The 12,653-nt window shown below is 52.8% G+C and overlaps 1 protein-coding gene across 1 annotated transcript; it reads left to right on the top strand.

The window, feature by feature from the left end:
• Positions 1-5,368: 5,368 nt before the first annotated feature.
• On the top strand, positions 5,369-7,735 carry LOC127002567 (uncharacterized). The gene has a single exon (XM_050868648.1). The coding sequence runs from the start codon at positions 5,369-5,371 to the stop codon at positions 7,733-7,735; it is 2,367 nt and encodes a 788-aa protein (XP_050724605.1).
• The last annotated feature ends 4,918 nt before the right edge of the window (positions 7,736-12,653 follow it).

Raw genomic sequence — 12,653 nt, forward strand, 5'->3', positions numbered from 1 at the left:
ATGAGGAGATGTGCACGGGCCCCCAGTCATGGGTGTTACAAGATGCGTTGTTACAATCAGGGCGTCATTTGGCCTTCAAAAGTGGGAGGACATTAGGGCAGACAGTTTTATATATATATATAGATATATATATATATATATATATATATATATATATATATATATATATATATATATATATATATATATATATATATATATATATATATATATATATATATATATATATATATATATATATATATACCATCATTAGCTTATAACACCTTTAGGCACTGATCATATTTGCATTTTATGTAGTCTGTGATGCAGGCAGGATATTCATTAGCACCTAATTAGACTCATGCTGCTCTCCAGTGCTCTCTGATGAACTCACAATCAAAGATGTAGTATACCTATATGGTAGCATTGAGTAATCTTAGGTCACTTGGTAAAGTGTTCACCTAAGTCCGACCCAAGCTGACAACATAAACCTAAGCGTGTTTGCAAGCTGAGTGTTTAGAATATTGGCATAATAATAAAAGATGCTGAAAACTGGATTCCACTACTTTATTGAATATATGAATAATTATATACTGAATTTGTAATGGAGCTAAGATAAAAAAAAGCTATGTTTTCAGCGGTCATACCATGATCTCATGAAAATAATTAGGTTGACATATATAATTAATTACTACGTATTTTGGTATGATGACCATTGCACGTTAATACCATAGCTTTGCGAGCATTGAGTAATCTTAGGTCACTTGGTAAAGTGTTCACATAAGTCCGACCCAAACTGACAACATAAACCTAAGCATGTTTGCAAGCTGAGTGCTTAGAATATTGGCATAATAATAAAAGATGCTGAAAACTAGATTCCACTAATAGAGTAATTATATACTGAATTTGTAATGGAGCCAAGATAAAAGCTATGTTTTCAGTGGTCATACCATGATCTCATGAAAATAAATAGGTTGACATATATAGTTAATTACTACGTATTTTGTTATGATGACTATTGCACATTAATACCATAGCTTTGAATCCAATGATGAATATCTTCAAGCAAGACACAAATAGCAACAGATTGGTCACCAATTCACTCAGTAAACACAATACTCCAGAAAAGTATACACTGAATTCACAATAAAGTTGTTTTTCCACTTGGAACTTTGTAAACAGAAACCAAGAAACCTCGTTTTACTTCACTCATAAATCATGATGTTCGCGATGTGGTCACCTCGACCTTTCGTTCCTCCTCCCTCACACTGGCAGACGTCTCTAACAAGCTTTCTTACCACCATTATCTCAATATGAATAACCGGCAGCAATAATTAAAAATCATATTCTAAATGACATTTTAATGCAATTTTAATGTCATCTTTTTCATTTGTATGTGTGTACCTTTCTGCTACAAATAAAAGTTTTTTTCCCATGTTTAGTTTTCCTTAACTCGAATATTTCACATTTTAATCAATAACAAAGGCATCAAACACTAATTGTATGTTCAAGCTATGTTTATTTTTTTTTTCTGTTGACATAAACTACATCGTTTTCCTTTGGTGCCATTATTTTCACATGGGTACAGTCTATCACTCCCACAACACCGGCAAGTTGGTAGAATTCTGCTTGCTTTACACGGATCTCCACCCTATCAAGGGGAGACTGGATAAACCTCCCGACTACCTACGGGTCACTGAGGGCGGCCAGAGTTTCCACAATCACCCTGCTTACACTACTCTGGCTTACCCCCTAACTCATCACTTGAACACTGCAGCATTTTTCCTGTAGCCAAGTACCTTTAAGTCAAAATCACTTTCAACCCCTGGGTGCGGGAATGCTCCCTTTGAACTGGATCTTGTAGCTCTCTTCTCACCAAATCAGTCACATACTCCATTCCTGCACGGTCTAATATGTATGTCTTGACAAGTTCACCATCGTTATACAGTTCCAAAGCGCCCTATCAAACTCTAAATTGCGGAGGCGGGCTGGACGAGGAAGTCCGGGGGCCATGTTGATATGGGTCTGGGTCTGGGTTTCACTATTAACTTTACTATTAAGTGTTTAGAAGTCCTCGCCAGCACTCTCAAGTTAATACCAAAGTTAAGAGTAGGTATTAGGCTAATAGTTGTTGAGGATACACTTTGAGAGTGAAGTTAATACCAAAGTCGAAAGTTAATACCAAGTTTAGTATTAATAGTTGTCGAGGATACGGGCCCAGGTTTCCCTTCCCGCCACCCCTGTCCCCCATCCGCGCCGTGACCCTAGCGTGTGTCCTTCCGCCGCCCCTTGTCTACACCCACGCCGCCCAGTGACCCCCCCCCCCACCCCTTGTCTAGGCCTCGTGTGTCTCCCTCCCTGCCGCCCTTTGTCCACCACCGCGCCCAGTGACCCCTCCCCGCCACCCTTGTCTAGGCCTCGTGTGTCTCCCTCCCTGCCTCCCTTTGTCCACCACCGCGCCCAGTGACCCCTCCCCGCCACCCTTGTCTAGGCCTCGTGTGTCTCCCTCCCTGCCGCCCTTTGTCCACCACCGCGCCCAATGACCCCTCCCCGCCACCCTTGTCGAGGCCGCGTGGGGCTCCCTTCCTGCCGCCCTTTGTCCACCACCGCGCCCAATGATCCCCCCGCCACCCCTTGTCTAGGCCTCGTGTGTCTCCCTCCCTGTCGCCCTTTGTCCACCACCGCGCCCAGTGACCCCTCCCCGCCACCCTTGTCTAGGCCTCGTGTGTCTCCCTCCCTGCCGCCCTTTGTCCACCACCGCGCCCAATGACCCCTCCCCCTTGTCCCTACCCTGCCCCTCGTGTGACTCAGTGCCGCGCCGCTCCTTTGAGCGCAGCGTGGCGCTCGGAATGACCGGGAAAAGGACGCTGGTCCTGTCCCCGTCATCTGACACCGCCACACCGAAAAAGGCCCTCAGGATGATGGCCCCTGAGGAGGAAGGGCTTTCCAACCCTCTCGTGACTGAGGGAAGTGAGTCTGAGCCCAGCTGCGAAGCCGCCGAGCCGCCATGGACGGTGGTTGGCGCCCGAGGAAAGGGAGCGAAGGGCGGCCTACCCAGGTTCAAGCTTGGTGACCTGAGGGGGTGCGACAACCAGTACCAGGTCATCCTTGCCCTTCAGAAGGCCCTCCCTGACGTGAAGATGGACATCAGGCCCAACCTGCTGGGGGAGTACGTCCTCACCCCCAAGAACCACGACAGTGCTGCCAGGATGTGTACCCTGGCGGAGACCGACAACCCAGTGGCCCGCCTTGTGCTGCTGGATCCCAGGGACAAGCGTACCAAGGTTGTGATGGAACGCTACCCGCTGGACCTTCCCATAGAGGCCGTGCGAGACCACCCCCACGTGCCCTCTGCAGAGCGGCTCCGTGCCGTCCGAGACAAAGCACCGACTCGCCAGGTCCTGGTGGACTGCGTGGGCGTAGTCCCGGAGAGGCTGTACCTGGGGGTCTGGGGCAGGTTCCCGCTCCGGAGCTACGGGAAGGAGCCCCTACGATGCTACCGCTGCCAGCGGTACAACCACCTTCAGGGTCGCTGCAGTCTCCCTGTCAAATGTGGCGTGTGTAGCCAGGCGCACGCCACGGAAGACTGCATTCAAAAGCTCAAGGCCAAAGCAGTCACCGCAGCCAAGTGTCCCAACTGCAACAAAAGGCATCACGCCTGGAACCTGCGGTGCCCCGAGTGACTACGCCGGCTTCCTGCTGGGGACCGACACCCGCAGGGGGGTGGCCAGCGCGGTGAAGGGCGGTAGCAGCGCCAGCAGGTCCAGCTCCAGCGTGGTGAGGCACGGCGAGATCGCTTTGTCCCCGCCCCTCCGCCAGCCCGCCCAGCTTGGGGGCTCCGCCTCCGTCCTCCCGGGGACCTGTCTCCCGCACCTGGGCCGCCCAGACCTCACAGGGCACTGACAGCCAGGTGCAGGAACAGCAGCAGCATCACCATCAGCAACTGCAGGGGCGACAGCAGCCACAGTCTGCACACCAGCAGCAGGAAGCACGCCGGCCCGGGAAGACAGCAAGGCGGAAGCAGAGACTACGACAACAACAACAGCCGGTAGCACAGGCTCTTGCCGCCCTGTCCGCGCCCGCAGGGCCGGCGCCGGCCCCACCCTCGTCTTCCGCCCACTCGTCGCAGCCTGATGTACGCCTTCAGAGCCGACGCAGAACTCACCATCTCACCCGCCAGCTCCGTAAGCAGCAACCACGACTCCGCTGACGATGGAAGAGCGTAACCACAGGAACTACACACAGCTCGACAGCCTCCAGGTGCTCCAGTGGAACGTGCAGGGGCTGCGCAATAAAAGGCCTGAGATTCTCCAGGCCATTGTGGAGGAGGACCTTGACTTAGTGCTACTGCAAGAAACACTGGTGCCAGCACACTTTGAGTGGAGGCTGGCGGGCTACACTGTACACTCTCTCCGTGCGGGCGGGAGGAAGACGCGGCTGCGCAACAGCATTCCACACCATAGGATCACGGACCCAGTGAGTTGCGGTGAGGGCGTAGACGTTGTTGCTGTGCAACTGCAGCTTCCACGACTCGAGGTGGCCGTCTACAACATCTACAGCGGCCCGGGGAGGCAACAGGAGGCTGGTGAGGTGCTGTCACTTGCCACCCACGTCAACATGCTTGTGGCCGGTGACTTCAACGCCCACCACCCGATACTGCAGTCCGTCTCCCGCACGAACCCCGCGGGTCGACACCTGGCAGCCGTGCTGGAGGACCTTCCTGAAGTAGTGCTCCTCAACAACGGAGAGGCCACCCACGTCCGCGGGGGCAGGTTAGACCTGACGCTGGTCTCTCGTGCCCTGGCAACAGGCTCATCATGGCGGGTTCACCCCACGCTGACCAGCGACCACTACGCTCTCTCCACCACCCTGAGAGTGGGCCTGCCGCCACTGCTTCTTCCCCAGCCCCGGTGGGACGTAAAAAAAAGCGGACTGGGTCAAGTTCCGGGACGCCCTCAGCCACTGGTGGGGCACGTATGAGCCGACAGATGACTTGGACCATCGTGAACGAGACTTCACGGCGGCCGTCGAGAGGGCAGCGGAGGCAGCAATCCCTAGGAAGGTCCCTGGTCACTGCTACCGAAGGGATTGGTGGTTCTTCAACGAAGAGGTCCGGGAGCAGAATCACCTGATCAACATCCACCGAAAACTCTACCGGAGGCGGCCGACCCCCACCAACCTTGAGCTGCTGCGGGAGGTGGTGCGGCACGCCCGCCGCGCTACATGGCGCGTCAAAGAGGCGAAATGGCTCGAGTGGTACGCCAGCTTCAATCAGCACACCAGCCTGGGGGACCTTTGAGCCAAGATCAACACTGCCTCCGGAAAGAGATCGAGTAGACCTCCCGAACACCCCCAGCCACAGCAGGAAGCTGAGAAGCTGGTGGACATGTTCGTCTCGTGGGGACAAGTGCGTCGGCTTCAGGCCGACCTCAGGCCGGGGCGCGTGGCTGCCATCGCGGCGGCGCGGGGCAGACAGGACGTCAGCGACCAACCCTTCACTCGCCACGAGCTGGTGCAGGCCAGGAAGGGACGAGACACTGCGGCTGGCGCCGACGGCATCACGTACTCCATGCTGGCTCAGGTCGGGCCTGCCGGAGATGAGGCAGGCCCGACCCGCCACTCCTGGCGGGAAGGCCGCCTTCCCGTCGCGTGGAAGACGGCGGACATCCAGCCCATACCCAAGCCCAGGGAGCCCACCAAGCCACGACCTATCTCTCTGATGAGCTACACTGCCAAGACTGCGGAGAGGATGATACTCACTCGACTGCAGTGGCGCCTGGGGCCCCTGCACCCGCACGTATTTGGCTTCACCAGAGGAGTGGGCACTTCTGACAGCATCATGGCCCTCCTGAGCCTCGTCGACAACCGTCCTGCCGTTGCTGTCTTCCTGGACCTGGAGAAGGCGTTCGAGCTTGGCAGTGCTCACGCTATCCTGGCCGCGCTCGTGCGCAAGGGCATCCAGGGACGGCTCATCTCCTGGACTGAGGATTACCTCCAGCACAGGCGCGCCAGAGTCAGGTTCCAGGGGCTGCGCTCCGCCCATCGGGAGCTGGAAAACGGCACACCACAGGGCGGAATCCTCAGTCCCTCCCTCTTCAACATGCTGATGGACCAGCTGGTCAGCCTGCCGTTTCGGGAGGGCACCGCTCTTCTCAGCTACGCCGACGACCTTGTATTGGTCGTCATCGGTCCCGGCAACAAGGTCGCCAGGGCCCAGCAGGCCCTCGATCTTGTCAGCGAAAAGTGCAGGGAGCTATGGCTCAAGGTATCAGCTGAGAAGTCTAGGGCCATGATGTTTAAGGCCGCCCCCCCGGACGCCCAACTCTTCATACGAGACGTCAGGCTGGCCTGGACCCCCGCCTACCAGTACCTGGGGGTGTGGCTCGACAAGGGCCTGTCCTTCATCAAGCAGGCCACATACCTGAAGGAGAGGACCCAAGCGAGGCTGAACGTTATGAGGGCCATGACAAAAACTCGTGCAGGCGCCACGTTTCCAGTCCTGCGTCTGTTCTACGTGCAGACTGTGCGGGCACTCATTGACTACAGTGCGCCTGTCCTCATTGCGCTGTCCCCCACACAGCAAAGGAGGATCGAAGTAGTCCAAAACAAGGCCATGAGGACCATGCTCGGGGCGCCGGGCTGGGCCAGCAGCAGTGTAATGCAGAGCGAGACCCGCCTCGTGCCCCTGGCCAGCAGGGTCCAGCAGATCGTTGCCTGCCGAGTGGCCAAGGTCCTCCACCAAGACAGGGAGTCGGTGGCACGAGCGGCGCTCTGCAGAGTCTTGCCACAGAGGCGGGACCTGTTCACCGGCAAGACCTGGCTGTTGAAGGTGGCTGAGGCTGCCAGCCCCCTACCCCATCTCGACCACCTGCGGCGGGAGGGGCCTGACCGTCCAGCCGCCACCTACGTCGCTCCACCTCCGTGGCAGCCCCCCACCGCCGAGATCATCATAAGAGAGCTGCCTGCCAGCAAGGCGCGGTGCACACAGGGGGAACTCCTGCAGCACGCGCTCATGGTGGTGGCTCAGGCCAACGCGGGGAGCTGTGCCGTCTACTACACCGACGGCTCAGTCGACCCAGAGAGAGGCGCGACAGGCGCGGCGGTTGTCACCGGCAGAGAGACGCTGTCGTGGAGGACGTTAGATCACTGCTCCACCTTACAAACCAAGCTGCTGGTCATTAAGCATGCCCTGGAGCACGCCCTGCAGCACCGGAAGGGGCCTGTCGTGCTGCACACCGACTCCCGCTCCTCCCTGCAGGTCCTGCAGCAATGGCGTCCACCGGCTGACAACGTGCGGCTCGTCACCACCATCCTGGGCCTTACCCATAGCATCGCCGCACAGGGGCGGCACGTCAAACTAAACTGGGTGCCCAGCCACGTAGGCCTGCGTGGGAACGAGGCAGCTGATGCAGCGGTCAGTGCAGCCACCAGCATGCCAGCCATAACCAGCAATGTCCTGCCCAGCCTGCAGCAGGTTAAAGTGCAGGCCAGACGCGCTGCCGCCGGCTCCGCAGAGGACCTACACAGGCAGGCTGAGCGGCACTCGTGGCAGGGGGCCTGGTACGCCAGGGCCACCGAACACCGGCCACTTCACCCCCGCCGGGAATTGGATAGGGCGGACCAGGTGACGCTGCACCGCCTCCGGCTTGGCTACCGCACGCTCCAGGAGATGAGGAACGGCTTCGCGGGCCGGCGGTGTGAGCACTGCGAAGCCGTCGCTCATCGCCCCCTGGTCCACTACCTGGTGTACTGACCCGCCACGGCCCAGCTCAGACAGCAGCCCGCCGAGGACCCGCAGGACGAGGAGGCGAGAGCCGCCCTTGTGCTCCGGCGGGCTCAGACGACACTACCACGACTCCTGGAGGTGGTGCAGACCGCTCCTCCTCCACGCGGACCGCACACCGCTATACTCCCCTGGAGTAGTGTGTGTGATGTGACCCGACCAGCCACCAGGGTGGCCCTGACACTCCCCCCAGCGGCGGGCCGTTGCCCGCTCATCGACATATATGTACTCATTTGCAATATGTAAGATGTAAAAATAATGAAAGAAAAAGAGAGAGAGAGGGGGGGAGGGGGGAGGTATGGGGGAGAAAGAGGGCGAGGGGAGAGAGTGCGGGGGAGAAGGAGGAGGAAGGGAAGGAGGGGATGGAGTAGGGGAGGGGTGGACCGTGGAGGTAGGTGGTGGATACACGTCACAAATACGTCACGCCTCACCTGTTCGAATGTGTAAGTGGCTCACGCAGGTTTTGCCATCACAGTCAAGAGTAAACGCCATAATTAACCGCATCTGGCATCGGACAAGAGCGTTATAAATTAGCGGAGTGTGTGAAACAATCTGTGCCACAGTCCCGTGCTGATCCGAGTCTTCGTTTGAAAGATATTTGCGAAAAACGGTGTGTCATGGGTCTGATATGGATAGTAGTTGTCAAGGAGCTGTTCCATGGCAGTACAGCAAAATGTAGATGCCTACCAGGATAAGTGAATTTCATGAGCCTGAAGATTGTGATAAGAAGGAAATACTTACTATGTAAACACACACACACACACACACACACACACACACACACACACGCACACACACACACACACACACACACACACACACACACACACACACACACACACACACACACACACACACACACACACACACACACACACACACACACACACACACACACACACACACACACACACGCGCACACACACACACACACACACACACACACAGACACACATAGGCTACACACATGCACACTTACCAACACACACACACACACACACACACACACACACACACACACACACAGACACACATAGGCTACACCAGTGTTTCTTAAACTTTTTTGTGCAGCGGACCCCTTTTATTAAAATTACTCATGTAGCGGACCCTTTATTATTATAATTTTCCTCTTGAGTTTGAAAGTGTTTGCAGGTCATAATATACTGAAATTACAACTGAATTATTTATTACTGGCTTATCTTCAAAATAAGTGTTTATATTTTGCTAAACATAATTTCCACAACATCAGGATTTGGTGCTACAAAAATAGGAATTTATGACGTTTTGGCCGAAAATTTGACTGAAATCGATATTAAAAATTATCCTGCGGACCCCTTGGAACATTCCACGGACCCCTGGGGGTCCGCGGACCACACTTTAAGAAACACTGGGCTACACACATGCACACTTACCAACACAAACACACACACACACACACACACACACACACAGACACACATAGGCTACACACATGCACACTTACCAACACAAACACACACACACACACACACACACACACACACACACACACAGACACACATAGGCTACACACATGCACACTTACCTACACAAACAAACACACACACACACACACACACACACACACACACACACACACACACACACGCAGACACACATAGGCTACACACATGCACTCTTACCTACACAAACACACGCGAACACATACGGACATACATACACACACACACATATATACGTGCATACATTCACAAAGAGACAGACACAGCCAGGCGTAACAAAAATTATTGGTGAGCAATGTTTTCTTTCAATAAAGTATTATGTGTTACCTACCTTTGTCATTTCTTTCTCCAGGCGAAAGATTACTCCAGTCGGTGACCACAGCCTCACACACCTCGATCCGCAATTTTTCTTTAATATTTTTGTTACTGTATTCCTTCAGCTGGAGATCATAAAGAGCTGGTCTCTTCTCCACCTCTGCAATCAGTGTTTCACAGTCAAACAGCTCTTTGAAAGCCATGTCTTCCACCCTCTTCGCTCGCGGAAGGAATAGTTGACTGCCGTGACAGACAAGTCAAGACACAGGGAAATCAGCGGGTGGCTGGGTGGTGGCAACCGGAAGTGGCTCGTGTGAACGCTGCCATTTGAAACAACGGTGTCTATCGCTGGCCACTGTGGCGTGGTCGGTGTGCATGTACCCATAGAGATGTGTGTGTTCTATTTTGACCATTATCTTGTGGCGGCCACTGACCACTAAAAAGTGGCTCGTGTGAACCCAGCCTAATAAGACGTCCGTTGTATCGCTCACGTTCACTCCCATTTCACCTCATCGTCCCAAATCGTCTTTTTCATTCTTTTATTTCTGGCGTTTCCTCTTCTTCCCATCTCTTCCCTCATCTCACGAAGCGGCTGTAGGTCAGATCATAATCTACTTCACTTTGTCATCGTCCTCCTCCTCCTCCTCCCTCTCTTTACTCTTTTCCTCTCCCCTTCCCTTCCACACAGCCTTCACATGATTCCACGAACAAATTCAGGTTACGAACAAATGCTTTTCATGTTCACGCGTCTCTTCCTCCCCGGCCCCGCACTCACCCCGCGTCCTCCCTTCCCTTGGTGTGCAGGGCGCGGTGGTGGCGCACAACCAGACCTCGGGCGTGATCGTGAGCAGACAGAGGCTCGTCCTGCAGCACTTGAGGCGGGAGCACGCGGGGCACATCACGATCAATCCTGTCATCCTTTCCATGAAACGTAAGTGCTGGTCTCGCCTGTCTGTCTGTCTTTGTGTCCGAGTCTTTCTTGTGAGTTACAGTTGGTTCTCGGTGCTTAGAAAGAGTATGTTTCCCAGCCAAGGATACACGCTATATCCTGTGGCTCGTTTGTTCTCTGGTGCCGTCCGTATATAGGGTGACTCCAAAACTGTCCCACCGCCAACGCCACTAGCAAATTCGTGCCCAAGACTCTCGTGTCGCGTAACTTCAGTTCATTTTTTCAAGCCTCTGCGTGATATGAGGCAAGACAATGTCGCGTGGTGCTACAACAGCTATACCACTAACTTTTAAAATGTAGATAATAAATACCTTATAATTGTGTGTTGTATTCAAAACTACACCGGTACATTATAATTGCACTCCTTAGCCCTGCAAGCTGAACTACACATTCTAGACCCTCACTGTTCCTGTCAGTCACCTTCCATTCACAGAAACGCCTCCCTTCCTCTCTGCTCACCCACCTGACTCGCAAACCACTGTCACCAACCATTCTCATGCAGTTCTTAATCCATTTGCTCTCATGCACACTCAACGAGGCAGCGTTGCAATCGGAACAGAGAAAGATATTGCTGTGAATAGCGGTATAATAAACAGTATATTAGTTAGACCGAGATAATTATATCCACCCACTTTCCCCCTACAAACCAAATTTTCAATGTAAATCATTACTGATGGAAGTCAGCGTGCGTGCTAAAACAATAAGTTTGAAAGAAAAACGTGATCACATAGTTTTTGAAAGAACGGCAGTAGGACTACAACCTTGGTTCATTCCAGTATGTATACAGAAAGGTTGAACACATAATAAAACACATGTTACCACTGCTAGCCTCCCATAAATGCAGAGAAAGTAATATAGGAATTGCAGTACAATAATAGCATTACTCATGACACGCAGTCAGGCTATATCTACCTGGAAAATATATATAGTTCTTACTGTTCATTTTAATATTTACCTCCCTATATTTTTTTTTTATTTAAAATGGAAATAACCAAACTAAAGAAAAAAGTAGCAACACTTGCTGCTTGATCCTATGTAGCAACACTGCTGATGGGTACTGGGGGTTGGGGTTGTGTGTCTGGGGTGGGTTTCATCAAAGTTCCCAAGTCCTTGGAAGTGTGCTCAAGGGGTCCCAAGCGTGCGAGAAACCTTGGGCATGTTTCACGAAAGCTCCCAAGCCTTGGAACTCTGCCTATCTCACTCGCCGCCTTGGGAGGCCGTGCGGGGTCTCCCAAGCGCTCCCAAGGAAGGTCCCAAGCATCAGACTGTAAACATGGCAGCCTGTGAACAACACCGCCAGCACCGACCAAGGAATTTTCGCCCGAGAAGGGACATCTTTAACGAGTACGATGACACCGAGTTCAAGAAGAGGTACAGGGTGGATCGTTCTGGCCTGTTGTTCGTCACTGTCTTGGTGCGGCACGTGATTGGCAACAGGACTGAGAGGAGCCGTGCGGTCACAGCGGAGCTGAAAGTGGCGTTGACTCTGCGATACCTCGCCACCGGGAAAATGCAGATGACTTTGGAGTTTCCCGGACCACAGTCATCACCCATACAAACACCAGAAATACCCCCAAAAATATACCCCCTGGCGTAGCATTATTATCTTCCAAATAAGCAGTAAGTTGAGACACGATTATTCTTTCAAAGGATTTACAGCACACTGATGTCAAACTAATTGGTCTATAGTTGAGGGCATCAGAATTAACCCCACCTTTGAACAGTGGCATAACATTAGCATATTTCCAGTCTGATGGGACTTGCATTGCTGAAAGAGATTTTCTGAACAGTACCAACAGAGGGTAACTTATAGAAAGGGCACATCTTTTTAAAAAGACTGAAGGAATACCTTCAGGGCCAGAACAAGCAGAAGGTTTTAATTGAGCCAAAATATTCTCTATTTGAAAAAATATCAAAACAATAGACATAAATATAAATTTGTTATAACACCGCTGTAAAGGATAAGGATTAAGCAAGAACTCTAGAAAATACGGTGGATAAAGTGTAGTGCGACGACTATGCCTGATGAACGAGCCTCCCATAACCCACTTAGCCAGGGGGGTACCTCTTTGGCCGACTCGGTAAGGAGTGGCTCTTCCGTCACGCTGGTCGCGGGTTCAATCCCAGGCAGCCGGCGAATACC

This window comes from Eriocheir sinensis, chromosome 23 (assembly GCF_024679095.1).
Source record: "Eriocheir sinensis breed Jianghai 21 chromosome 23, ASM2467909v1, whole genome shotgun sequence".
NCBI lineage: Eukaryota > Metazoa > Arthropoda > Malacostraca > Decapoda > Varunidae > Eriocheir > Eriocheir sinensis.